Source organism: Tiliqua scincoides, chromosome 9 (assembly GCF_035046505.1).
Source record: "Tiliqua scincoides isolate rTilSci1 chromosome 9, rTilSci1.hap2, whole genome shotgun sequence".
In the NCBI taxonomy this organism is placed as follows: domain Eukaryota; kingdom Metazoa; phylum Chordata; class Lepidosauria; order Squamata; family Scincidae; genus Tiliqua; species Tiliqua scincoides.
In genome coordinates, this window is record NC_089829.1 from 22738987 (window position 1) to 22766984 (window position 27998).

The window sequence follows — 27998 nt, forward strand, 5'->3', positions numbered from 1 at the left end:
GCTCCAGATCCAAGTCAGGGAATGCAGGCGCAGTAGGAGCTTAGCACCTTCTGACCCCTGGAATCAGTCCAGAACTGGCCATGAGGTTCCATAGGTGGAAGAGTCAGCAGGCCACAGAACATCACTTGCCTGGCTAGGAGGTTCTCTTAGGCATATTCTTGGGAGATGGGAGGCAGTCCACTAGCCAGGGGTGGGTCCAGACCTCCTCCTAGGAAGGCTTTCAGAAGGATCCTCTCCCTGAGTCTTTAGAAAGTCCCAGAGCCAGGAGGGAATCCCCATAAGGAGATGTGATCCGCTTGGCAAAGGAAGAGCCCCAGCCTTGCTGAGAAAGCAATGATCTGTCCAAATGGAGATCCCACTGCAGGGATGAGAGCTGGCAGACTCTGCAGCGTCTTCCTTAAGCATCCTCCACACCCCCTCCATACAGGTCTGCCAGCTTCTTGAAACGGCTGCCCCACTCATTCAAGTAGTCATAATCCTGGTCCCGATCGGAGCCGGAGGAGTTGAGGGAGCTGAGAGAGGCGGCCTCGGAGGCACTGCCCTCATAGTCAAACACCAGCAAGGAGTCATAGGGGGGTGCCGTGGGGTCCGAGTCTGCCGCCTTCAGATTCTGCAGAGGCAAAGGGGATGCACAGGTTAGCCAGCTACAGTTCCCAATAAAGCCAGGTGACCAGAGGAGGCAGTGGCACTTCAGCAAGGCCGAGCAGAATCCTGCTTTCCACTGAGGCCCACCACCATCAGCAAGCAGCAGAGGGGATGCTGAGAGGGCCTTCTTGGTCACAGCCCTCAGTCTATGGAACTCTTTGCTCCAGAAGGCCCTTCAGTCGTGACCAGCTGTTTGCAGTTACTTCTGTGTTTGCGGGTGGTTTCTTTTTTTTTAAATGAAGCCATTTAGTTTTCAGCTTCCCCCCCCCATCTTTCTGATGCTTACATAATTTTGTTTACTGTTTCATGCAGTTGATAAAGAATAGAATTAAAAATACATACAAAGTAGTCATACACCACTTTGATGGCCCTTTTTTGCGTAGAGAAGCAGCTTACAGGTTTTAAAATAAATGCCAGTCACGAGCTTCCCAAGCCCTGAAGCAGAGGCCAGCTACATCACCCTTGCCTCGAGGGGAAGAGCCTTCTTGGCAGGCCTTCTTGCATGCCACTTTCGTGCATGTTAAGTTGCCACAAGGACTCCAAGTCCGACTGCTGGGCAACCCGCCCACAGTTTAAGAGTTTTACTACTCTGGGAAACTGGGCCTGCCAGCTGGCACAACGAAGAGACTTGTTACTGCTGGGCAAAGGACCTGCTCTGGGGTGGTGGTAAAAGGTTGCAATGAACATGTTAACAGTCCCCAGTTCAACTCCAGGACCTCTACCCACCTCAGAAGGCCCCCCCTCCAAAGGAGCTTGGTGCTCCCCCTGCCCGCTGGTGCAAACACCACTAGAAGGACCCAGCTCCATGCCAGTCATTGATGCCCTGCATGCACCTGTTTCTGAACACTTCTCTCTCTCCACCATCTTACCTCGTGGATGAAGTTGCCAATTTCATCAGGGTTTGCAGGGCGTGGGCAGTACTGAGGGGCTGGTAGAAGAGTGGGCACAACATCATTACGGAGAACAACATCCGGTCGAGAATCCAGGCCTCTGTGCAGCTGACTGAGGTCGTAGTCCTTTGGGAAAGGCAGAGAGACATCAGAGAGAAGCCGACGTCAGACTGTAACACTGCAAAGAAGCTGCATGTTCACAACTGTCTTTTCAGTAGTCCATGGTACACCTTTTCTCCTGCCAGGCCTCCAGGCCATTGGGAGAGCTTTGAAAACTCTCTCAGAGTCTGCAATCCCAGACCTGTATGGCTGGCAAAGCCCTTGGAAGGCAGGGGTGGGGAAGAACACCAGTGATACTGCTGCAGCCTGCCAGAATGGTCCTATATCTAGCTGCAGTGGGAATCATGCTTGTGGGAACCATCTGTTGTAAACAAAGGGGGTGTCAGGGTGCTCAGGGTTTTCGAACCCTAAAGCCCTCAAGGCCCACTGCCCAGTAGTACTGCCACTGCCCTGTATGTGCCAGTGCCTCAGTCCAGGGACACTGAGAACCTCTAGGCTTAATTCTATCCCTTGCAGGCACTGAGCTCTTTCTCCAATTAAAGCCTCAGTTCTCAAGTCACTAGACCTCAATGAGCACTTGGTAGCTTGCTGAACTGCTAGGCAGGATTCTGAACCTTTGTGCACAACAGATAATGAAACAGCTTAGTAAAAGATATTTTAGTTTATTAAGTACATAAGGTTACACACTCTACAATAAGGAAGCAAATACTAGAGGCATAAACATCTAGGAAACGTATCAGCAATAAAATAATAAAGCTAGCTGGCTATCTCTATTAAAACCTCTCTCTCACCTGGGTCAGTTACTCTTGCAGATCTCTTAGCTCCAGGGCTACCTGTGGGGCCAGGTGCCCATGATGGACAATGGAGCTCACACGCATGCAGGATCTTGCTCCCAAAACTCTGTTCAAGAAGGACCCTCACACCCCCTGGGCACTCATTATTATACTTCTTATGCTAATAGTACTGAGGTGACTTCATACTTATTAGACTGTCCAATCAGAACCCTTGAGGAACAGAACCTTCTTGAACCAACAGAACAGAAGTTGGTCTGGTTGCTAACCCCTCATAGTTCTTACCCCTCCCAACTGGAGATCCACAGCTGCACTCAATCACCCCTGATAAGGCGCCTCTCTGTCTGCTAAGGTGCTAAACATTCCAATTGGTTGTAATTCTTGTTATCTGTCCTTCCTGGCCAGCAAAGGAGAGACAACAAATCCTTTTCTTTATTTACTCACATTCCTGCAGCTGGGAACTGCTAGCAACTTCTCAGTTACACTGCCTTAGTTTGGTTCAGGCTTTGCATGCCAACCTAGGCCTAACATGTACTTATTCATGACACCATCTAATTTATTTGAATTAAAATGGATCCATGCTGCCTTGCTGCAATAGCTGGTATTTGTGGGAGCTTAAAAGATCAAAGAGACAACACACACACACACACAAGCAGTTTTTGCATATTCCCCACCTATTTCCCAGAGAAGCAAGGAGGGTGTGTTTTGACAGTCAACTACTCCATCCGAGGTTGCTGAGGAGTAGCGAGTTGATAAGCATATGGAACAGAGGCTTTTGGAAACCAGTAAATGCATAATGGACATCCTTCTTGATCTCCCTCTCCCAAACCACAAAATTAGCAAAATTCTAAGCAAGAGATTCACGAGGCCAAGCCACAGGATGTTTCCCTGGGCACCTCTTCCTCTCTGCTGCAGGGTCTCTGCAGCCATCTTCCATCTTTTTTCAGGCTTGGCTCTCTTCCAAACATCAGGCTCTCCAAAGCTGTTGACAACATGAACTGCTTTGGAGAGCCTGATGTCTTGAAGGAAGAGAGCCAAGCCTGAGAGATTGCTGCAGGGACCCTCCATGTTCAGAGTTAGTCTACCTCCGCATACCAGCTGCTGAGGAGCAACAGCAGAGCCTCCATGCTCTGCCTACTTATGAACTCCCTGGAGGCACTGCTGGGAACAGAATGCCAGGCTAGGCATTTCCCAGAAGGCCAGCTGGCACTCACCTGGTCTTCCTCCCCACCTCCCTCTTCACCATAGTAGAAGATGTTGTCCCGTGTGTCTTCCTCCGGGAGCAGCAGTGGCTCCTTCACCACCTTCCTCCTCCTCACAAAGAGGAGCAGCAGTAGCAGGATAACTGGAAGAGATCAGAAACAAGCCTGAGTCTTGGTGTGTGTCTCAGCAGGTCCTCCTGCACCTTCTCTAGAGGAGGACAGGAAACAAAGACAGGGCTTTTTTCAGGAGCAAAAGGGATCTACTGACCAAGTGCTCTGCATTAAAAGATGTGGGAGTGTGCATTTTTCCTCTTCTTGGGCCCCGAGAAACTTGTAGGGGATAAGGTCTGCCTGAGGCTGGAGGAGGACAACAACTGGGCCCACCTCCCAGCCTGGAAGCCCCCAAACACTGGGAATGGCAGGCAGTGCAGAAGCCAGCAATGGTTTTGGCACAGACCACCATCTTGGCAGAGCAGAGCCCTGTGCCTTATTCCAAGGTCATAAAGGAACACTTGGGGAAAAAAGGAGCAGGCAAGATGAGGACCCATCTGAGACATAAGAGCCATCTGTTGCACATCCAGTAATGAGGCCTTTGGAGAGGCCCTGGAGCCAGGGACTATGAGAGGAATTTTAGCAGAGGGTACAAAGTTTCTTCTGGGCCCCTTCCCAAAGCGGAAGGGGAGCAATGGGGACAGGCACAATGCAAAATAGGGCGGGGGAGGGTGCTAAAAGTCACAATACTCTTTGGAGCTCAGGTCTACTAGGCTTCTTGTTGCAGAGCCCAGGTCCACCCATCCAGGTGGCATTCGCAGCTAGATAAAGTTATATGGAAAACCAAACACACTCCTGAGTCTCTCTAAAATTTTTGAAATATAGAAAATGGATTGCTAAAAATTAGCATTGTTGCATTTAGGCTCACACTAGAATGGATCAAAATGAACTTCTGCAGCAGCTGTAGCCCCACAGCTGGGTCCCTGAGCTTCTATACACTCCCTCATGGTAATGAGATCCAGAAGTCAAAGAGCTACTGTAGCAGGCCAGTTTCCTCCCAGATTTGACACTGTGTTAAAGAGGGTTATGGATGCTTTCCTGGGTCTGGTGTGTATGGCTTGCAGCAGCAGTTAACATTGCATGCACGTAGTTGTGCCCCAGCATTATGCGCTGGCAGCGAGTTCAGCTGAGATAGGAAAATGTCAGGTCCCATGAACTTTATGGGCCTCCTCCTTTGGATCCTGGGCCCCCTTTCTGACCCTGGGCAAGGGTAAAAATTACACTCACACCCCCTTTAATAAGCCTGGCATGAGGCTTGCTTACAACTCTGTCTCAAATGAGCAAATGGCTCTACCCCTTCACTGAACTCCCCCTTTGTCCTGCTGCCACCCCACGATGAGATCACCCAGACTCACTCAGTAGTGCCAAAATAGCTCCCAGGATGGCCAGGATCACAGATGCTGGAACAGGAAGGCTCGGCTGTTCCTGGGGGCACGGAGCTGCCTGGTCCGCCAGCCCTGTGCAGTCGCACACAATCACTCTGAGGACCGTCAGCTGTTCCTCGCCCCCAACGTCCAAGAGCCGGAGGAAGACCTCATAGGTTTCCGGCTTCAAGGCCTTCAGCAGCGACAAGATGGCATTTTCTCCTGCAATGGCACAACCAAGGAGTCAGCAAGGCTAGGAGTCCCAAAGTCGCAGACAAGAACACGCATAGCAACACCACAATGGTCTTCTTGTAAGATGGACTATGGCAGCCAACAGGTCAGTGTGCTTCCCCAACTGCACTCACTGGCACCCAAATCATTGCTGCCAAGAGTTCAAGAGGGCTGTGGAGGGAGCTCTAGGGAAGACCTGCTTGATGACACCAAGGAGGTGTCCAACAGATGGGCAGCAGTTCAGGCCTCAGTGCCAGGAAGAGGGAAGCTCCCCTCTCAGAAGCAAAGGAAATGAAGTCACAGGATCAGACAATCGACCAACCCTGAGCAGTATGGTCTGCACCAAATCAAGGGAGACCTTCCCTCTCACCTCCAACTCTATCCTTTCAAGAGATGCCAAGCACAGGCGATGGGGTCTCCTGCTGCAAAACCCCAATGGCTCCCAGCTTTTCCAAGACATGCTTATTACTATCTTTCAGAAAGAGGAAGGGGGGAGAAATGTGTTGCCAGCCTAGGGCACAACGTTCCACTCTAGATATGCACCAAGAGAGCAGTCCATGGGCTTGCATGTCTCTCCCTACCTCGTTCATCCATTTCCACAGCCCAGTTGTCATCAGGGTTGTTGATGAGCTCTGCACGGAAGGGGGAAGTGTGGGGGGGCAGGTCTCTGTCCAGGACATGCAGCTTTTGGGGCACTGGCTCGTGACTGCAGAAGGCCACATCCTGCCGATCAGGCTCTGGGCCATTGTCATTCACATCCAGGAGTGTCAACACCAGGGTGCCTGTCCCAGTAGCCGGGGGAGCTCCTGTTTTGAAGAAGAAAAGCCAGCTTTATAACCTAGCAAAATTGTGCAGGGTGTCAAAGCATGGCAAGCAGGTTGTGCCATGCCCAGGGCTCCTCCATCATGCACCCACCCAGAGACATCCAGAATCCCGCAGATCTCAAAATCAGTTTTTAAAAGGTTCACCATGTTTCTAGTCTAAGAAGTTGTAGAGATGGGATTTGAATAGAGGTAGCAACATCTCTCTACTTTCTAATGTCTGAAAAGCGGGGGAGCATATTCTGCAGATCTACACACACCTCCCTCCTGACCTCTGGCAAGTCCCCCCCAGGCCCTAAATGCCCACCTTTCATCCAAACAGACTTACAAAAGCCCAAATTTCCCCCAGCAGGACAGCTGTAAGATGGACTATTTTGTGCTGTTTGCGATTTTTACCCATCAAGTAAGATGCAATTTGAAATGTGAAGATGAAGGTTTCAGGCAGTCACAGCTTTTGCTCGGGCTGTTGAGAAACCATTAAGCAGTTTTCCCAACACAGGCCTGAGGCTTCTGCCACCCGTGTTCCCAATTCATGCCGCATTTCTTTGGCTCATTAACCTACTTTCTAGCACAGAATTAGGTACATTCAAGCTGCAACCAGAAGGGTCATCACCTTCTGTGTGGACCTCCTGTTACTCCAAAGGGGGGCATCAAATAGGGGAAGGAAAGGTGACCCAAGGAGCATGCATCTCAAACTTTCACCACCACTCTGGGGGAAAAGGCAGAGACATGCTTCCATCCTGGAAGCAGCCAGTTGTCAGGACACCCTGAATCATGTCTTTAGGAAGCCTGAAAAGTACTTCCCTCCCCCTCCCACACACACATTCTTCCCAGATAAGCCTACATGTCTTTTTATGGCAACCCACAAGGGAGGTGGAGCTCCCCAGCCATGTGCTCTTCACATGAGTCGCTATCATCGTCATCATATCGCACGGCAACAAAGAGGCTTTTGATTCTCTCCCCTGCCAGGGATGATAACCAGCCAGCAGGCCTCCTGCCCCCTTTCCCAGCTGCACAGCCATTACCGTCGTCTGCAGCCAGCACAATTGCCTTGTAGGTGTTGTTCTTGACAAAGACGGACTCCCGGTCCAGGTGGTCCTGGGCCGTGATGATGCCATTCTCGGGGTGGATGGCCAGCCAGTTTGCCGGGTCGTTCCCTATGGCGTACCTGGGTGAAGGGGAAAGATGCATGATATCGAGGGACCAAGAGTCTGCTGAGGTTCTCCCCCCCCCCCCGAGGCAGAAACCAGCAGCATCCATCACATAATTAGTACAAGGTTTTATGAGATGGTTGAAAGCCCCACACAGTTCAGCAGGACTCCTCCTTCGGGAGGGGGGGCACTTTCTGCAGTAGCAAACCTTCTACAATGGGGACAACTCCTGAAAAGTGGCTTTTGGCCAAATCTTTCTTCTACCACCTCACAATAAGTTTTCCGCACCTGCTGGAGGTTCCTCCTGTTTTTTGCTGTAGTGCACAGGTGTGCCATGCAAAGGACTATGGGATAGCAGCTCTATGGAGCTGGAGGAATGCACTTCTGCACATGGCTTCAGAGAAAACAGGGGTATCAAAGCTATCATAGTAACCAAGTGCACCTTGGGACCCACAGAGGTTGGAGGAAACAAAGGATTCTAACACTTTCGGCAGCTCATTCCACCTACTGCTCCACTCAAGGTTTAGGTCAAACCTGGCAGGGTGGGAGGGAGATCCCTCTGTGTTTCCTAGCCATTGCTTCCCCTTCATCCTCTGTGGGAAAGGTGAAGAGCTCCCTCCCTGTCCTCTGAAGTGAGGATACTGCTCTTGCTGCCCTTCAAGTCTTCTCTCTGGGCTTTTGCATTATAGCAAGATGTTCTGCGGAACTGACATCTGGGTGAACAAAAGTTCTGATCTGACCACTTCTCTCTCTCCCGCTAGTTATGAGAACCTCTTTTTCTCAGTAGAGAAAATCTTTCAGTCTTATGACCTGTGAAGTGTGCAGAGATTCTTACCCCAACCTCAGCCAACCCATTAGGGAGCTATCATGTTACCCTCTCTGCCTGTCCAGCTCTACTTTAGAGCATCCTGTTTCCATCCATCAAGGAACAGCACAGAGTGATGAAGGGGAACTTCGCCAAATGATCTGTTCCCGGAAGCAGGAGGTGTGTTGTCACAGCAAAGGCAAGCCCCAGCAAGGGCCACGAGGTCATCCAACTCCCAAGGCCATCAAACCCATCCATCTCCAGCTGCCAGTCAATGGGCCACTGAGCCAATCATACATGCTTGTCCCCTTTACCTGCCCCAGGATCGACTCCCTGCAGCCTTACTTGATTTTCTGGGACTGCATCTTATCTGGATCCTGAGCTGTGTAGGCTGTGATCTTCTGTCCTATAGGGATGTCCTCTGAGACAGATGCTTTCCAGATGGGGGGGTCAAAGATGGGGGCCTCGTTCATGTCCCTCACTTTAACGTTCACCGTTGCCGTAGAAGGCTGAAGCTTCACCACAAAGGGAGCCTCGTTGGTGACAGCAACCTGCAGCCCGAACTGCTTCCTCACTTCAAAGTCCAAACCCTGAATGGGCAGCAAAGAGAAGAGCATCAGGTATCTAAAACCAACATTGGGCCAATACTGCTCCTAAAGTATTGATCAATTGCAGGAGGGAAGCAGCACTTGATAGCCGACGCTTCCTTCTTTGCTCATTGTGGTCAAGATTGTTTGCTTCCCTGATTTCCCCCCCCCCCCGGCCAACACTTGGATGGGGTTTAGAAAGCACCTCCACTGCACTTCAGGATACAGCATTTCTACTGCTGCTGCTCCTCCTCCTTCGGCAGCCCAGGTATTGGATTTCTCATTCAAACATGTTTCTAGTCCTCATGGCTGATAGACCTGTGCATTTGTCCCAATGAAGGCGTTGGAACGCTTCTCCCAATTTGTTGTCAGTCAGGTGATGGTACTTCTTCCCTGCCCCTGATGCCATTTTAACATAACCCTCTCACCCAAGTTCAACACATGACTGTTCACAGGCACTCCCATGAGCCAAACTGCCCCAAATTACATCACGTTAAGCACAGCCCATAAATTTGGACCAGGTTTTTCTCCCTGTTTCTGCTCATTGCAAAAGCTGTTTTTCTCTAGTCTGAAGGGTTGGAACCATCAATGCATCAGCCCTGCCCTCTCCCTCACATTTCTCCTTGCTACAGCAAACAAGCCAAAGACCTACTTTTGCTGTCCTCAGGATGCCTTCGTTGCTCTCCGAGTCAGTTGAAATGGCAAAGAAGCCCCCTTCGTTGCCTTGCACGATGGTATACTTGGCACGCCAGGCGGGAGAGTAGGGCGCGTCCTTGTCCGTCACGGCCAGTCTCGCCACCTCCAAGCCCACCTCGTTCTCTGGCACCTCTACTGCATACTGACAGGTTCAATCACACAGTTAGCCACCCGTACCAGAATGCTGTCCTCTCCTTGTGGCATGGGGCCCTGATGCATGCACACCACTTACCCATTCCAACCCCTCCTCCCCAGAAAGCACAGCAATGTCTTACTGACAGGAGCCAACAGCCCCGTGGATTTGTACAGGGATGGGGCACCAAGGTAAGTACAGAGTTCTCATTCTGTCTGCAGATTCACAGGAGCACCAGTTGCCTTGCAAGCCATTTCCACAAGCTGCTCTGCTCCTTTCTTGCTAGCTCCCTTGTTGAGACACCCCTTCGGACAGCTTGGCTGCACATCCCTCTTCCACCACAATAACTGCTCCAAGGTCATTACCGTCTGGTCCTTGAACTCTGGTGCATTGTCATTTGCATCTTCAACTACTATCACTGCTGAGGCCGTGTTGACCAGACCTTGGCCATCCAAGTCTGCTGCTTGCAGAATCAGCGTGTATTCTCCCACTCGCTGGAAAAGAGGGGAGGGGGTTCCAGGTACATGAGAGAGGCTCAAGCAAACACATATATCCTGCTGATAGACTACCCAGTGTAGAAAGTGTGTGCCACACAAGACCTGGAAGGAACCCCTAGATCTGTGTCTCAGGGCACAATCCTAACCAACTTCCCAGCACCCAGGTAAGGGCAATGAAACTCTGAGGTAAGGGAACATTGCCTTACCTTAAGAAGGCCTCTGTGACTGCCCCCCAACTGCAGGATGCAGCACATGACCCACTGGCACAGCTATGCCAGTGCTGGAAAGTTGGTTAGGATTGTGTCCTCAGTTGTAAAAAGCAGCCCTTTGCACCCTGCTAGAGGCATAGGCCAGTTGAGATTGGCTCCTGAAGGAACAGATCCAGCATTTTGCAAGGCCAGCAGCTCCAATTTTTCTTTGCGCTGTTACATTTGATTTTCAACATCTCTAACTTGATAATAAGGGCAGCAGACACAGACCTCTCACTGCTGCAGTTTCATTCCCCACAAAGTTGCCTCCATCCAGAAAAAGCTGGCACACTTATCTATTGCCAGCTGCTCGCCACATGAAGCACCCCACCCCAGGCCTTGGTCACTTGCCTCTCGGTCCAAGCCACTCGCAATCACACTGATGGCTCCTGTTGCTCTGTTGATGGCAAACATCTGCTTGTGGGGGTCTTCCGGCACTTGGCGCTGGATGGAGTAAGCAATAACGCCATTGTAGGTCTCTATGGCATCATCTGCGTCTGTAGCAGTTACCTGCATCACGGATGTTCCTGGGGAGATGAGAAGAGGGAGCTGACATATGATGTTGTCTTAACCAGGTCATGCCATCGTTCAGGCCATGGGTTCAAATAGCCCCATACTGTCTCTTGAACCTGGGCCATGATGCGTGCAAAGCAGATAGCATACATCACTTATGGGGACTCCTGTGTGGTTTAAGAATGTTGAGCCCATCTCCGGGCTTCTGCTCCTCCCCAACAGGGGGAAACAGTTCGTGCTTGTCTGGTGCAATTGCGAGCCAAAACTCCTTAGACAGCTCCCCCCCCCCCCACGCATCCTTGGCCTTGAGGCTGTGGCACTGCCCTCTTCCCACTCCTTACCTGGAGTTGCTCCTTCTAGGACAGAGCCTCGGAAGACCTCCTGGGTGAACTGGGGCTTGTTGTCATTTTGGTCTGTGACTGTGACAATTATATCCATTGGTTCCTCCTCAGGCTTGCCATTCTCTGACACAGCATGCGAGAGTAGCTGCAGGGAAAAGACACAGCTTTTTGGAACCGGAAGCCCTTTGGAAGAGGTTCCCTCTCCTCCCTCTTCACAAGTTCTCTCCTCCAGCTCAGAGCTAGGACCCAGAGAAAGCCTGCAGGGAGCTGGGTTTTTGCTCTGAGCCCATCACTTACATGGTACTTGTCTATCTTCTCTCTATCCAGCGGCTGCGTCACCTTCATCCACCCCGTCTCTTTCTCAATGATGAAAACTCCCTCAGGAGGGGTGTCTGCCCCCTGCCCGGTGATGCTATAGAAGATCTTGGTCAGTTTATCCCTGTTGGATTTGATCTAATGCAGGGAAACAGACAGGAGTTATACTAGATGAGGCAGATCTCACCTTCCTGAGGCAGTAGCTGGTTCTGAACACCTCCCCTCCCCACCTGCCTGGTAGTCCCCTGTAATTGCCACTTTGGAGGTAGGCAGTCCCCATCTGTGGTAGAGCCCCAAGACCTCTGGGGCCCAGAGTTCTCCAGTATACCTGCACAAGTTTCTTGGGGAATGGGCCCCTCTCGTTCTCTGGAACTCTTATGGGAGGGATAACCCAGTCCCTCTTCTGCCTCCACAGACCAGACTTTGCCAGTGGGAACTGTAGCAGTGCCACTCCGTTGGCAGGATCAGAATCTTCCTGCAAGAAGCACCCAACAGGTTAGAACTCATCACCTGTACAAGAGATTTAATGGGGCAGACCAAGAACAGCAGATCTCCCATGTCACAAGCACAGGCTATTTGGGAACACTCCATATTAACAGGGGAAGCATCACAGGTTGTTGTGCACAATAGGCTACAAAGCCAGGGATCTCAAAGAACTGCTGCGGAAGAGTGTGCCCTGACAATTTCACCCTGAGCTGCCCATTAAGGAATCCCCTCTGGCTTTCTATCCAGCAGCCCCAGAAAGCCAGCCACTCTCCTCCCCAAGACACCAGCATCTATCAGGTCAAAGATTGCCAGAAGACAGGAGTATATTTGAATGACACCCCCCCATTGCTAGAGGACTCTCAGCCTGAGTAGCAAAAATGCTCCAGTGAGGGTGGCCTGGAGTGTGCCAGGAGGCAGAACTGCCAAATTCTCTACCTTCTGGTCAGAGAGGGAGAGCATTCACCCAAACCTCATCCCCACTGCTTCACAGCACTCCTTCAGGCACACGGCAGTTTTATTTTGCTGCCAGATTTTAATACCTGAACAGGTTGCAGAAAGCAGGTAGGTTTGTGTACCAGTAGCTGAGGAAGCCTCAAACATTCCTGACCATGACATTGCAGAACTAGGGCAGCCTGGGCCAATGTTGGATTGCTAAGGAGGAACAAGCCTCGATATCAGTGGCACTCAAGACCTCATCTTTATTTTTCAGTTTTATACTGCTCTTCCTCCAAGGAGCTCAGGGCAGCATGTATAGTTTCTCCCTTTCTTGGTTCTTCCCCTTCCTTTGTCCTCACAACAACCCTGTGAGGCAGGCAAGGCTGAGAGAGAGACACGGCATGAAGGTCACCCAGGAAGCTACATCACTGAGTGGGGATCTGAACCTGCATCTTCTAGGATCAAGTCCAGCTCCTGAACCACTACACCACCCTGGCTCTCCCAACCTCCCAAACCACAGAACATGCCCTGTGGCCACCCACATGACCAACCAAACAGCAGGCCTGTAGTTTGTAGGTCCCACTTGGCTGCTTGCTTGGAAACAGCATGCTGTGGTTTGAGCAAATGCATCAGTCTGCCAGGCCTGCAAATGTGAAACCTGAATGCAGCCACACACACATCCTTGCCATCACCAATGAACAGAGACTAGTGATGGAACATGGTACCCAGCAAGCAGCTCTTACTTCCTTTGACATGCCTGACCTAGTGGGAAAGCACAGCTGAGCCATGCCTGGAGAGCCCAGCACTGCAGAACCACCAGTAGCATGCGCTGGGGGGGGGTAGGCAGAGCTATTTCAGGGGCAGGAGAAGGAAGTCCCTCCCCTGGGAGGTGTTTTCCACTGCAGATGAAGAGCCTGCCCCATGAGCATAGTTTCCATCACAGCGACCACTGACTGCTGTACAAAGGGGGTTGCCATGGCATCTGCCCTCCCCCAAGGCCTGCCAGCTGCTTGTGCATTACCTGGGAGGAATGAGGGCGTTTGTGTCTCACGGTAACCAAAGCCGAGGATTTGGTGCCTATGGAATCCCAGGCATTCACTGTGAAGGTTCTCTCAGGCCCTTCCAGGTGCGTGTGGTGCCTCACCAGAACTGCTCCATCTGCCAGCACCTGGAAGTGGGTGTCCTCAGTGCTGTACCATGCCAGCTTCTGTCCTAGGCAGTCTGCAAACTGAACTGTGGGGGGGGGGGGGAGAGAAAGAGGTGCAATCAGCAAGTGCTTTGCTCTAAGAATATCTTCAAGCAACCAATTAGTGCCTATCCTGGAGGAATGAGGTTCAGTTCATCGATGCCTACCCTCTTGCTAGGGCCCCCTGCAGCTCAGAGTCTGCCTTCTTGAGGAGCCCCCAGAAGAAATGATCATTATCTGGGCTAGCTAACCTCTGACCCATCCCAGCACATGTGTGAACAAGTTTCCTAATTGAAGGGCAAGAGCCTGGAGAAGAGACATTGGAATGTGCCTCTGAGATGCAATCAGCCAAGAAGCATTACCTATCTCAATTGGCTGCATCTGACAAGGGGAGGGGTTTGTTTGCCCACTGATGAATAGAGGCTCAAGTCCTTGAACTGCTTGCACAGTGGGGAAGGGGCAGCAGGCCTTGAACAGTGCACAGACCGCACAGCCCAGAGATCTCAGCTTAGTTCAGGCTGATTAGGGGTCTCGGCCTGCCTAGTATAGCAACAACCATTCCCACCACAACCTCCATACTTGCCAGATCAGATCCCCCAGGATGGCTGGGCAAACAGGAGCCTACCAAGGTCAGAGGCTTCTCATTTTCACAGGGCCAATTGACCATCACTCACTCCAAGAGCCCAGCAGGGCAGAGGGGCCTGTCCCACACATGGTGGGCCCTGCGGCCATCCAATTACCTGGATTTTTCCAGTTCAACAAGGGGGGAGAAAAGTGTGCCCATTTTATCCCCTGCTCCTCTTGGAGATTCATGCAGGCTCCCTTCCCCCATTGAACAGGTTCAGAGCTCCCAGGTGCCTTACCCACAGGAAGAGGAAACAGAATCAAGTGAGCTCAACAGAACATGAGACACATGGAACAGAAAAGGAAGGAACACGAGTTGTGTCTAGTTTATTGCAGCAGGTTACAGTTCAAGAGACACCCTGATGAATGCAAAGAACTATCCATCCAATGCATAATTTTATATGTCTCAATCGCACACTCCCCCAGGCACCTTCTTCCCAAACTGAAGAGCCCCAAACCCTGTAGTCTTTCCCGGTAAGGGAGGTGCCCTAGTTCAGTAATCATTTTGGTCACTCTTCTGCACCTTTTCCAGCTCCACAATATCCTTTTCAAGATGTGTCTAGTTCCAGTTGCCACAATACTCCTCACCATTGATTTGTACAGTGTCGTAGGAGTGGCCCTCTTATTCAATCTCTTTTTTAATGATTCTGAACGGGCCTTCTTCACAGCCTCTGTGCACTGGGTCAACTTTCATCGAGCTGTAGCTGTGTCCTGGACGCACCCCAAAGAGGCTGCAGCAGCCACTGCCTTGCCTCTGACTGCTGGAAAAGAATGCCCTGCCCACCATAAAATGGCAACCTTTACCCAAAGTGAGACATTTCCTGAGTACATTATTGAGCACAGAGATTAAGCGGCCAGTGAAACTCCATGTGGCCGATGAGTCAGAGTATTCCAGCTTGTAGCACTCTCTTCACAGACTCACATCCAATGCTCAAATTGTCTGGAGCCTACTCTTCTCCAAAACCTTGCATTTGGGGGACAGGGCAGACCAATTATCACAGACAAAAGACATAAAAAGGGAGATAGTCCCAAAGGTAGCACACCAGGGACCAGCCCAGGGTACACCTGAGCTTTTTCATAAGCTCAGGTATGCCCAAGGAGGGACTGGCCTTCCAGCTCCACCCTTTGCTGCTAACTTTTACAGAGGCTGGATGAGGAATTTATGACACTCAAGGTGTCTCCCACATCCCATGACCCAACACCCCTTCCTCTCGGACACAAAACCTAAGGCTTCAAGTCAGCCTTCAGGGCTGACAGCAGGGCATGCTTGGCTTGAGGGGACATCATGTGCTTCCCTAGAATGCTCAGCCCTTCCCTTACCACCTATCAAAAGGAAGTCAGTGCACAAAGCTACTTGACATCTGCTCCCCTAGGATCTTCTGCCACAACAAGCCCACAGAAGCTTCAAGGTATCACAAGCCTCTCATTTCTGCAGCTACAGAAAGACATAGCAGCTTTTTTCAAATGACTCAAGGATTAAATACCCAGGAAATGCTTTAGTGCCTACTGCATTTTTTAAAGAACCCTGTCCTTATTCCATTGTTTTTAGCACCTGCAGATAACAGGAGCCTCGAGACATTGGAGAGGATTTCTAAAAGCAAGAGGGCTTGCACCCCACTGGCAAGAGCTTGGGAGGCAAAGTTGGTCTTCAGAATTGACACCCTGAGCAAGGTGACTCCCTCTTCTACTGGATGAAGCTGTTTCCAAGCCACTGCAGGTCATGAAGGTGTTGCAACCGAGAGACAAGATCACCTTTGTGCCAGAACAGTTACGGGATGATTGGGGGGTGAAGCAGGTATGACAAACAGCTGCATGCCCTTCCCCCCTCTGCCCCACTCCCACTTCCCTCTCCTTGCTCTGCTGCTCTTTGTGCTTCTACTCCAACTGCAAGCTCCTTTGGGGGATCCATCTTCATCTCCTTTGTAACAAAACAAGCACAGAGGAGTACACCATATATACATTTCTGTTTATTAAACAGTCGCAGAGAAGCCAGCATGAACAAGTGGCCAGCACTACTTTGGGCTGGGTCTAAAGTGAAGAACTAAGCCCAGGGGAACCTCTCCACATCCCTCAGACAGGCCTGGAGCCACACCACTGAAGCATGAGTGGCTGCTCTCCCCACCCCAAGGAGATTCACAGCTGCCACCTATGGACAGAGCCATCACACACTCTCAGCCAAGGCCTCCTTGGACCAGCATTTAAGCTGCATAGTACAACAGACTCTTCTGAACCCTCCAAGCATTAAGCACAGAAAGGACTGGAGGTCAAAGTCATTTGGGCCTGTCTCCAGGCTCTCATCATCACTTAGTGGAATCATCAGGAACTCCACAGCCATTAGCAGAGCCCAGCAGGGCAGCTCACCTCCTCCATGCGCCATTACGGGAAATTGCTCCCTCCCTGCCTCCAGCAGCCTCTGCCATTCCAGAGGCAGGCAAAGGGGTTGCCATGCCTCCCTCTACGTGCAAGGCGGGGCTCCTAATGGATGTTCTGTGAGCAAGATGAACTGTGAGTGGGTAGCAAAGCCTCCTGGGACCTCTTAAGAGCACATAGTGGGGCCAGGAGAGAGAAATAACCCCTCCATGTATTGCAAGGTGTCCATGAACCCGTCTATCTAGCCCCTTTGAGAAAGCGTGGGCAGGCAGCCAGCAGAGCAGTTAATCCTGGACTAGCCATACCTCTGTGAGAAGAACGGAAGAGTCCGCCATTCACCCACCCTTCACTGGTTCTGCCTGGGAGCTCCAATTCTATTCCTCCAAGTTGAGAGATGCAAAGATGACTTGCTGCCAAGTCCACTGCAGGAAGGCAGATCATCATAGCAGAGCCTTTGGACAGTGGAGTCCAGGCCTTTTCAGCAAGAAAATGAGAATTGGGGCACAGTAACCTTCCCTGGGCTCCCCCCCCCCCGGATTTCCAAGCAGGGGGAAAATGCTCTTGTGGGCCTGGATTTCCAAGCAGGAGCAAAATGCTCTGCCAGCAATGCCTTCCCCCCTCCCCTTTCTCCAGCATGCATGGAATTTGAGGCAGCCCCACTGCTGACAACTTGGCTGCTCTTATCTCAAGGCCCCTCCGTTACAGAGGTCAGGCTGTGCAAGAAGCGCACACAGAGCCTGCAGCAGCAACTGTGGATTAAAGCCTCTGGGGAAACACCAGACAAGTTTTGGCTGCAGCCACAGCAGCAGCAGCAGCATACCAAGGCTCACACTCTGGTCCCACAGATGTCAGGCACAGCTCACTATGGTTCAGATGCTGGCAGACTGTGGGAATTTGCCAAGAACTGGAGCAAAGATGACTCTGCCATTGTGTCAAGCAGCCAGTGGAAGAGCCTCGTTTCTGACTCAGTCCCACTTTCACAGAGCTTGGTGTGCCTGGGCACTGGCAGAATCCTCAGTGCTGTTGGCAAAGATCATGCCAAATGCATCACTGGGATGGGTCCAATGCAGGGCCCTCTGCAATCACCAGAGGATTAGAAAGAGCCCCCTGAGTTGTGAAGGCAAATCTATTCCTGGATAGGCTTGTCCCTGGTGCCTGCCAGCAGCCTTTGGTTAAGGTCAAAGATGGGGGCAGGGGGAGAACCACCCACCAACAGTCAATTTTCCTAGCAGCTCACCAATACAGTGCATGGGGCAGGACAGGGCAATGACACTGAATCTGCCATGCCCCCTCCCTGTTTACTTTCAGAGGAGTGAAGCACCCCAGGCTCAGCATTGCCTGCCTGTACTTGGCCTGCTCAACCAGGACCCAGGGCTGGGACATGAAGGGAGAACAGTCGACAGCAGGGACTGAGCGCTTGGCGCTGGTGGGCTGCGAAAGTAAGGCTGAAAGCTAGGAGGTGTAGGCTGGCGCCCAAGCTTGCATGCCTCCACCCTCTGCCTGAAGAAAAAAGGTGGGTGGTATGGCCCCCTCTCCCACACATCCGCTGCTGTGGCTTTCAGAGATGAGGTCTGTTGGCTGGCTTAACGCATCATCACCTCCATGGCGAGATCAGGCAGCACTGCTTCCTGGGAGTGATGGGGCTTAAGTGTATTTACATGAGACGTGCAGGGCTTACTGTCTGAATCCAGGAGTTCTACTGCACTAGACACTTAATGTTGCCAGGGCTCTCCTGGATTCTGTAGGGGCCTCCCCTAGTTTGTTAATCCAGATGCTATTCAGATTATGACCATGCCCCCCACATTCAACCTTCTTTCTGCAGGTCCGCAGGAGCAGGTCTGCAGCTTGGGGGTCCACCTCAACTCGCAGCTGCTCCTGGATTCCCAGGTGGTGGCTTCAGCTAGGGGGGCCTTCGTTCAGCTTCGGCTGGTGCGCCAGCTGCGGCTGTACTTGGATCGTGCAGACCTGGCCACGGTGATCTATGCCACGGTGATATCGAGGTTAGATTATTGTAACGCGCTCTAGGTGGGGCTGTCCTTGAAGATGGTTCGGAAACTGCAATTAGTGCAGAATGCAGCGGCCCGTGTGGTTACTGGAGGTAGGCGGTTTGACTCTGTCAGTCCACTTCTCCAGCAGCTACATTGGCTGCCCATTTGTTTCCAGGCCCAATTCAAGGTGCTGGTTTTGACCTTTAAAGCCCTATACTGCTCTGGGCCAGGGTATCTTAGAGATTGCCTACTTCTGTACAATCCGGCTAGTCCTCTTGGGTCATCAGAGAAGGCTTTTTTACAAGTGCCGCTACCTAGGGAGGTACTTGGGCAACGGCTAGAAATAGGACCTTCTCAGTAGTGGCACCAACGCTATGGCATTCCCTTCCCCTTAACTTAAGAATGGCTCCCTCTCTTGAGACTTTCTGGAAAGGCCTGAAGATCCTTCTGTTTAAACAAGCCTTCTGAGTTCTCGGCCTTTTTAACATCTTTTCAACATCTTTTAGTTTTTTACAGGCCTGATTTTTTTATGACTCGCTGCTCTATGCTCTTTTTACCTTTTTACTACTTTTTATCTGACTACTGTTTTTATGATATGTGTTAATATGCTTTTATCTGTTTTTAAATTATGTTTTTAATCTGTTTTAACCTGTTGTAAGCCGCCTTGAGTCCCTTCAGGGAGAAAGGCAGGGTAAAAATAAAGTTGTTATTATTATTATTATTATTATTATTTCCTTGCATGGTGGTCGTATCAGGCCTCGCGTATAGATATCTCCAGTTCTCAAAGGCCAGAGCAGGCCTCTCACAAAGGGAGTGCAGAACCTGTTCCTCAAGTCCAAGATGCAGAAGGGAGCTGTCAATAACAGTTATCCCACACTGCCAATGCACCAGCTCCAAAGGACCCTGACTCTCCTCCCATACACATTGGGGGGAGACGAAAATTGGGGCTTGGATCTGGGATGCCCTCCATGCAAGTCACAGCTATTGTCAAAATGTTGGAAGCCACACTTCTGAATCCTGACCCCCAGCACTCTGTTTCCACCACCCTGCCATTGGTCCACAGATGGGAGCAGAAAGGGAGATATATCCTGACATGACTCTCCTAGAGTCCAACAGAGCCTCCATTAGGGCGGGCTGAAACACAGCCAGGGTGACTGCACAGCTGAGGGCGACCACTTCTGGCCTCAAATGGCTGATTCCATCCAAGTGAGGACTAAGTTTCTCTGGGAGGCTTGAATGGGAAGGGGTTCCAGCATGTCTGACAACCCACTACTGGAACATCACATCTGCGGTGGGAAGGGGTTGCAAAGGGATCTTTGCTTGCTGCACCCTTGCAGTACAGAAGCATACAGGTGGACAACCACCAGGCCTGGGGCCTCCCAGCAGAACTGCTTCCCCAGAGAGTCCTTGGGGGCCCATGAAGGCCTGTGGAGCGACTGTATGAAAGAGGACAGTCTCAGCAGATGCCTTGAAGGGACCAACTGATATTTTCAAGGCTTCTTTGCTTCCTGTGCCTGGTAGGGAAATTCCCCATAGGCCAGCTCAGTTTCCAACACACTGGAGGGCATTCCACTGAGGGCTGGAAGTTGGGGTGGAAGGCGCACCTCTTGCTGGGCCTCTGTCAGACTCTCAACTAATCCCTGGACTGGCAGTCAGCATCACTGCTTCCCCAGGCTGGCTTTCCCACCCCTCAGTAGCGGCTTCTGCCAACACTACTCCTTGTTGAATGGCCTGTGGGCCTCTGGATCTCCCCTGGCAAATTTTGCATATGATGAAAATCAGGTTAGGGAGAAGACCTCCTCTCCTGGTCCTTGTTCCAACATCTGCCAGTCACCTCTCATGCCCCAACCAGAAGACTGCTCTTGGGGGTCCTTCCTGGAGCACTTCGAAAGCACATGCAAGCTTTGAGGCACGTCCCCACCGGGCCCTGGTCTCCTTCCAAAGCATCTAACTGGTTACGCCCTGGGCCAACCCAGCAGCGACACCCGCCAGGCTCTAAGTTGGAGCACCAGATCGCCAGCTGGGAGGGTGCCATGGCCCACATAGGCCTGCCCGGAATTTGCTGTGAGGGTCCTGGCATCACCCTGCATGCAGAACACAGGGAGTTTCTTGGCATCACAGACTAATGAGCTGGCACAAAGCCAGGTCTCTTGCCTGCCAATCAGCTGGGGAAGATGCTTCAATACCCACTTCTTCCTCAAGGACGTGGAGGCACCACAGAAGCCTCTGAAGCTAGAGAGAACCCAAGACCAGGGAGCAAGAGGTAAAACCAGGTGTCTTTGCCACAGAAGTACTCTTTTCTCCTCAGATAATGCAGAAAGTCCCAGTTCTTACCAGTGGGACACAAACAGTTTGCGGTGCAATTCTTTTAATTAGTGTTGGGTGCAAGCCAGAGCACCCTTCATGCAAGCTGGATTGGACCATGGCTGGGTGAACAGGTCACTTTCAAAGAGAGAAAGGCTGATAAATTAAAGATCAATACGTCACCAGGCCCTGATGGCATCCACCCAAGAGTTACTAAGGAATTGAAGAATGAAGTTGCAGATCTCTTGACTAAGGTATGCAACTTGTCCCTCAAAACGGCCACGGTGCCAGAAGATTAGAGGATAGCAAATGTCACGCCTATTTTTAAAAAGGGAAAGAGGGGGGACCTGGGAAACTATAGGCCGGTCAGCCTAACATCCATACCGGGTAAGATGGTGGAATGCCTCATCAAAGATAGGATCTCAAAACACATAGATGAACAGGCCTTGCTGAGGGAGAGTCAGCATGGCTTCTGTAAGGGTAAGTCTTGCCTCACGAACCTTATAGAATTCTTTGAAAAGGTCAACAGGCATGTGGATGTGGGAAAACCCGTGGTCATTATCTATCTGGACTTTCAGAAGGCGTTTGACATGGTCCCTCACCAAAGGCTACTGAAAAAACTCCACAGTCAGGGAATTAGAGGACAGGTCCTCTCATGGATTGAGAACTGGTTGGAGGCCAGGAAGCAGAGAGTGGGTGTCGATGGGCAATTTTCACAATGGAGAGAGGTGAAAAGCGGTGTGCCCCAAGGATCTGTCCTGGGACCAGTGCTTTTCAACCTCTTCATAAATGACCTGGAGACAGGGTTGAGCAGTGAAGTGGCTAAGTTTGCAGACGACACCAAACTTTTCCGAGTGGTGAAGACCAGAAGTGATTGTGAGGAGCTCCAGAAGGATCTCTCCAGACTGGCAGAATGGGCAGCAAAATGGCAGATGCGCTTCAATGTCAGTAAGTGTAAAGTCATGCACATTGGGGCAAAAAATCAAAACTTTAGATATAGGCTGATGGGTTCTGAGCTGTCTGTGACAGATCAGGAGAGAGATCTTGGGGTGCTGGTGGACAGGTTGATGAAAGTGTCGACCCAATGTGCGGCGGCAGTGAAGAAGGCCAATTCTATGCTTGGGATCATTAGGAAGGGTATTGAGAACAAAACGGCTAGTATTATAATGCCGTTGTACAAATCGATGGTAAGGCCACACCTGGAGTATTGTGTCCAGTTCTGGTCGCAGCATCTCAAAAAAGACATAGTGGAAATGGAGAAGGTGCAAAAGAGAGCGACTAAGATGATTGCTGGGCTGGGGCACCTTCCTTATGAGGAAAGGCTACGGCGTTTGGGCCTCTTCAGCCTTGAAAAGAGACGCCTGAGGGGGGACATGATTGAGACATACAAAATTATGCAGGGGATGGACAGAGTGGATAGGGAGATGCTCTTTACACTCTCACATAACACCAGAACCAGGGGACATCCACTAAAATTGAGTGTTGGGCGGGTTAGGACAGACAAAAGAAAATATTTCTTTACTCAGCATGTGGTCGGTCTGTGGAACTCCTTGCCACAGGATGTGGTGCTGGCGTCTAGCCTAGACGCCTTTAAAAGGGGATTGGACAAGTTTCTGGAGGAAAAATCCATTATGGGGTACAAGCCATGATGTGTATGCGCAACCTCCTGATTTTAGAAATGGGTTATGTCAGAATGCCAGATGCAAGGGAGGGCACCAGGATGAGGTCTCTTGTTATCTGGGGTGCTCCCTGGGGCATTTGGTGGGCCGCTGTGAGACACAGGAAGCTGGACTAGATGGGCCTATGGCCTGATCCAGTGGGGCTGTTCTTATGTTCTTATGGCCGAGTGAGGTCAGCCAGATCTGGTGCCAGCTCCGTGACAGAGCGGCCCTTTCTCAGCCTGCATTCCAGAGACTCTCTTCCCACCCACTGGCAGGTGGGCACTTGCAGGTGACCAGCTATTCTCCCTCCCCAGGCAACAGAAGTTCTGGCCTGCTCCCCCCTTCACACCCCCCATGGGGGAGCTAGAGGGAGATGTCAATAACTGGTGTGGAGAGAGTTAAGTGGATTCCAGCTCCTGGCAGGGAAGACTAAGAACAGAGACAGACTGGTCTCTGTTCCAGGCTGCACACAATGCATCTGTTTCACAAAACATAACAGCAGCGGCGGCCGCCAGTGATATTTGCTGGCGGTGTGGATGCCAGGCTGTGGCCCCAAACAGCGAGACCCGAAGAGGAAGACCACAGGCCACAACCCTCTCATGTCATCACAGTAGCAAAGGGGTTCACCCAATAGACCCAGCAGCACCCCTACAAAAGCACAAGACATTCTTCCCCATTCACTCAGTGGGCGAGATCAGAATGCAGGGCGCTGCTCCAGATCAAAGGCCAAGAGGGCCCACCTACTCCCCATTCCTGCATGAGCATGGAGTAGGGAGCCTGGCTTGAAGGGATGCCACAGTGTCAGTTTGAGAGGCTGCATCCTGTATTCCAGACTCAGGAGCCTGGAAGTGGCCAGCCCCACTGTGTCCTGCGATCCTGGGTACAGCGATCCCGGGTACGAGACGAAGCCTGGCCACTTCAGGTTGCAAGTGGGGGGCCCTTCTCTCAGGCATCTATATATCAAGACCCCACCTTCCCAGCTTTGAAAGGAACCAAGCAGAAGACCCTCTTCCAAACTTGTGCTGAGCCTTTCAGGAAGAAGGAGCTAGGTAAACAAACCTGGCCTTGGAAGGTGTCCAAGAGAGAGCAAGTGCCAGCAAATTCACCATTGTGCCAGGATTAGAACCCAGGCTATACCACACAGGATCAGCCAAGAAAGCCAGGCAGAGAGCCCAGATATAAGCCAGGCCAGCAACACTGAGATAGGCCACTTGCATTGAGCTGATCGACCCTGGGTGTTATCAAAGGTATTCCAAGGCCTTTATAAGGATGTGTGAAATTATCTTCTATGGGTCAGCTGATTCTTTCCTCTCTTACTGCTTTTCTGTGAGCCACAATTCGTGACACTGTTTTGTTGTTTGGACACCCTTGGGGTCCTTCAGAACAGATACAGAAGGGGGATAAATGTTCTCAGATGGACACAAACCCTGTGCAAGCAGATGCTGCAGCAAATGGCACAAAAAGCATTTGCCCAAAATGCTCATTTCTTATATCATGTTCTTATTTCTTATATCATATTTCTCATATCTCATTTCCGATATGGGATACAGGCAGCTGCCAGGAAGGAGATCTCCAGCCCTTCCTGGAGAGGCTTATCAAAGTTCACACCTGGAGCCATCTGCAGGTAAAGCAAGGTAGGCTCTGCAGCTCAGCTAGGAAATCGATTTATAGCTTCCCCCCAAGAAAGCAAGTTCCTACATGGCAGGAAGCAGACCTGAAGCATTCCATGCCCCCCCACAAGACAGCACATTCCTGGCTGGGTGGGGGAGCCTGGCTCCCCTGGAAGGGAGAACTGGGCAGACCCAGCAATTAAGGCCCATCAACTCAGGATTAGCATGTGCAAAGGTTCAGAACAAAAGGAACCCTCCAGGAGGGGGGACAAAAAAGGAAGCACCTCCCCACGTGGGGAGCGGTGGGGGAGGAAGCTAGAGGGGGCTAGGCGAAATATGGCCACAATCCTATCCACACTTTCCTGGGAATAAGTGCCACTGACTATAATGGGTCTTACTTCTGAGTAGACATGCATAGGTTTCTTAGGCAGCAATCCTATCCACAATTTCCTGGGACTAAGCGCCATTGACTATAATGGGACTTACTTCTGAGTAGACAGGCATAAAATTGGGCTCTAAGCTGCTTTGATCTCTCCACAAAAGCTGCGAGGGGGGCCACAACGCCTGTCAGGCGTCGCGGGGGGGGGGAGCAGGGAGAGGGGCCAGGTGGGCGCCATCCTCTGCCTTGTCCTGGGGCGTTTCTCCGGCCGTCTTCAGACAGACAGAAATTCTGGAAGCGCCTCCGCCCCAAGGAGACTGCACTTGGGAGACAAAGGCTACAACCCGATCCACACTTTCCTGGGAGTAAGTCCTAGACTTATTTCTGAGTAGACATGGATAAGATTAGGCTCAAAGGGACCAGACCGCCAGCACCCATACACCACCCCACCCCCGAGAGTGCAGCGAAGTCATACTTGCAAAGCCACGGGCAGCCCCGACGGCGGCGACCCCCCCGTTTGTAGCCTCCCCCCCTTACCTTGGCCCAAGACTTGGCCGCGAGGCAGGTCTTCGTCCGGCACAGCGAAGACGAAGCGCTCCGAGGTGAAGCGAGAGGGACAGGGGGGCGCCTCCTCCCCGCGCAGAGTCCCCACCTGAGACGGAAAGACGAGGGGACGGGATCAGGCACTAAGCAGCCCTCTAGGAGACTCCAAAGAAGTGGGGGGCACAATTCCCCGAGAGATGGGGGGCAGCACCCCCTTACTCGCAGGGGTGTGCCTTGCTTCCCACGCGGCTGCCGCCCCAACACCCTCCCCCCTGGGGGATGTGGGAAAGGTGCCCCCGTGGGGATCGCGCACTCCTTGCCCGCGCTTCTTACCAGGAGAAGGAGGTGCAGCCCTAGGGGGAGACTCCGCTGCGAGTCCATCACTGTCGGAGGAGGAGAAGGCACGGCTTTGCTCCGCACGACTCCGGCTCTTCTAGTGGAAGCCACCCGGCTCCTCGCTCCGCTTCTCTGGGCTCCGCCCGCCCCGTCGGGCGTACTTAAAGCCGCCGCTCCAGGTGAGCCTCCGTGGGCGGGGCGTCCGCTTGTCCCCGCCCCGGCCGCGCCCTCTCCCTGGGGTGGGCTGCTACCCGGGTGGCTGCAAACGGAGGAAAGACAGCATGTCCACCGAGTGGCGTAGCTAGAGGGGTGCAAAGCACTAAGTCTTGCAGGGAGCCTCACCACAGCCTGCAAGGGACCTCTCCCCTTCGGAGCCATTTCAGGCCATTGCCCCCATCAGTGGCGTAGCTAGAGGGGGGTGTAAAGCACTAACGGCCCTATCCTATCCAACTTTTTAGCACTGGTGCAGCCGCAATGCAGCCCTGACATAAGGGAAGAAATTTCCCCTACCTTGAGGAGTCCTCTGTGACTACCTCCCCACCACAGGATGCAGTGCATACCCCACTAGTACAGCAGCACCAGGACTGGAAAATTGGATAGGATTGGGCTCCAAGTCTTGCAGGGAGCTTCGCTGCAGCGTGCAAGGGGCCACTCCAGAGCCATGGGGGGGGGGGGGAGGAGAGCCAAACAGAGGCCTATGCTGGAATGACTCCAAAGGGGAGGGGTCGCTTACATGCTGTGGTGAGGGTCCCTGCAAAACTTAGTGCCTTGCACCCCTCTAGCTATGCCACTGCCCCCTGCCCTGCTGTTGCCTGCACTCAGGATGGCTCAGGGTCCCTTCAGAAGCTTTCTAGTTTTGCCCTGATTCCCTCCAGTAAAGAGCCCTCCCCCCCTTCTGGAGCTAAAGCTTTGATGACCTGAGGTGGGGGCGCTCTCCTTCATTTTAGCTCCCCATGCCTTTACCTGGTAAAGGGGTACCAGACACCTCTGAATCTATGCTTCTAGGGACTGCCTGGGTTTTACCTGGAAGGGCTTCCAAAATTGGAAAGAGTGTTTGGGTGAGGGAGCCCCCCCTTCTTAGCCCCGCCTTGTTTTTAAAGAAAATGTTTGTAAGCCTCCCCCTGGAAGAGCATTTTAAATGCCCCAAAGAAAGGAATGAAACCTTCCCAAAGAAAAGCACTCTCACTTTGCCCCCCAGTTCCTTGTGCTGGACCCCCACTAGATCAGGACAGTTTCTTCTCGCCTGTATTGCAGATATCCCTGGAGGCTCAGCAGTGGAGACCCTTGCCACTCGTTGTGGGTGGCCCTTGTGGCAGCATGGCTGGGGTGGTGGTGGTGCCCCTCCAGCCGTGCCACCTGAGGTCACTTGACCTGTGGATGCCCTTCAGGTATGTCACTGGGGCTCAGTCCTGGTGACACCAAGCCGAAGGCAAGGCCTTGGGCTCAGCCCTCTCACGCGCAAGTTTGTCATGTGCAGTGATGACCGACTGTGGCTATTATTCTTTCAAGTGTTCCAGGGGCTGGGCCTGGCCTTGGAAAAGAGTTCCGGGGAGCGCCTAGATGCCCCGTCCCCCAGTTAAGCTTTCCCTTGTCTGCAACCAAGAGGCATCTTCCAGATACACAGAATTAAAAACAGAGCCATACGCAAAAGCAGACATTGGAAAGTTTAAGGGGACTGTGGCAGCTGGTACAAACGCCTGGTCCTGGGGAGCCCCCTTCTTCCTGAGCCTTCACCAGGTATTTGCTTTGGCCTCTTCAGAAGGGACATGGTGATGATGCTCACACCAGAAGGTTCTGCAGCTGCATGAAAAACAGCATTTAAACTGCAACAATGGTTTGGAGAAGGTGTTTTTCTTTTTTCAGAACATATGAATGTTGCTGTCTGTTACTTTTCGAAGACTAAGCTAAAACTGGCGGTGAGATATTGGGAAGTGATTGCCATATGTATGTGTGTCTCAAAACTAAATGTATGTAACTGGGGGATCAGAAGTACAGGATGAGCTGGCAACAGGTTCCAGAATGCTAGGTGAGCTTTGCGTGAGGAGAGAACCTTGAAACCCACAGCTTCAAAAGATGCATTTGTGGAAGAAGAGAACTGCTTATCAACAATGACTATGCTAGTTAAGGGAAGCCTCTGTCCTCAGAAGTGGGGGGGGGGGCGGCAGATGGCTCTTGTCTTCTTACCAAGTTGTGGGCTTCCTTTGGCACACCTGGCTGGCCACTGTGGGAAGGAAGGAGGACATTGGATGAGATGGGGCTTTGGTCAACTGGACCAGGAAGGCTCATTCAACAAGGAGGGTTCTCAGCCTCTCTAAAGCTGATGCAGGCACAGCAAAAATGATGGCTGAAGAATAAAGGCAGAAAGAAAAACATCCGAGGGAATGGGCCTGCTCTTGGGATGTCCTTCTATTCCACCTCTGCCTTGCGTCAGAGGAGCCCATGCAGCTACCTTTCATTCAAAATGCAGAACTTGTGACACCCAGCAATTTTGACAGGATGGACTCCCCAAATTTGCAAGACCATAGGGGGAAAGGAGGTATGCAGATGTCCCATTAGCTCCAAACCTTAAGGGTCCTTAAGGCCCTTGAATTAACAGATCTCCTGAGAATTTCAGGACCTTGCTCTCAGAAATGTCAGACAGGAACCAAGATAGAGTTAGTCTGAATGGCACACATGTTGGGAAAGAGACGGTGTCCATAGCATCATGGAGCTCAGTACTGGCTGGTAGCAGCTCC

The 27998-nt window shown here is 51.8% G+C and overlaps 2 protein-coding genes across 2 annotated transcripts; both read right to left on the reverse strand.

The window, feature by feature from the left end:
* LOC136659896 (B-cadherin-like) lies at positions 1 to 8453 on the reverse strand. The gene is made up of 7 exons (XM_066636738.1): positions 8357 to 8453; positions 7081 to 7223; positions 5816 to 6040; positions 4995 to 5225; positions 3601 to 3731; positions 1515 to 1661; positions 1 to 610 (listed from the first exon to the last, which is right to left on the reverse strand). The coding sequence occupies exons 1-7, from the start codon at positions 8374 to 8376 to the stop codon at positions 398 to 400; spliced, it is 1110 nt and encodes a 369-aa protein (XP_066492835.1). The 5' UTR covers positions 8377 to 8453; the 3' UTR covers positions 1 to 397.
* On the reverse strand, positions 8418 to 27506 carry LOC136660636 (blastomere cadherin-like). The gene is made up of 12 exons (XM_066637942.1): positions 27448 to 27506; positions 25261 to 25522; positions 24922 to 25036; positions 13284 to 13495; positions 11670 to 11816; positions 11324 to 11479; positions 11027 to 11171; positions 10524 to 10699; positions 9793 to 9921; positions 9251 to 9436; positions 8494 to 8601; positions 8418 to 8444 (listed from the first exon to the last, which is right to left on the reverse strand). The coding sequence occupies exons 1-12, from the start codon at positions 27504 to 27506 to the stop codon at positions 8418 to 8420; spliced, it is 1722 nt and encodes a 573-aa protein (XP_066494039.1).
* Positions 27507 to 27998: the final 492 nt, after the last annotated feature.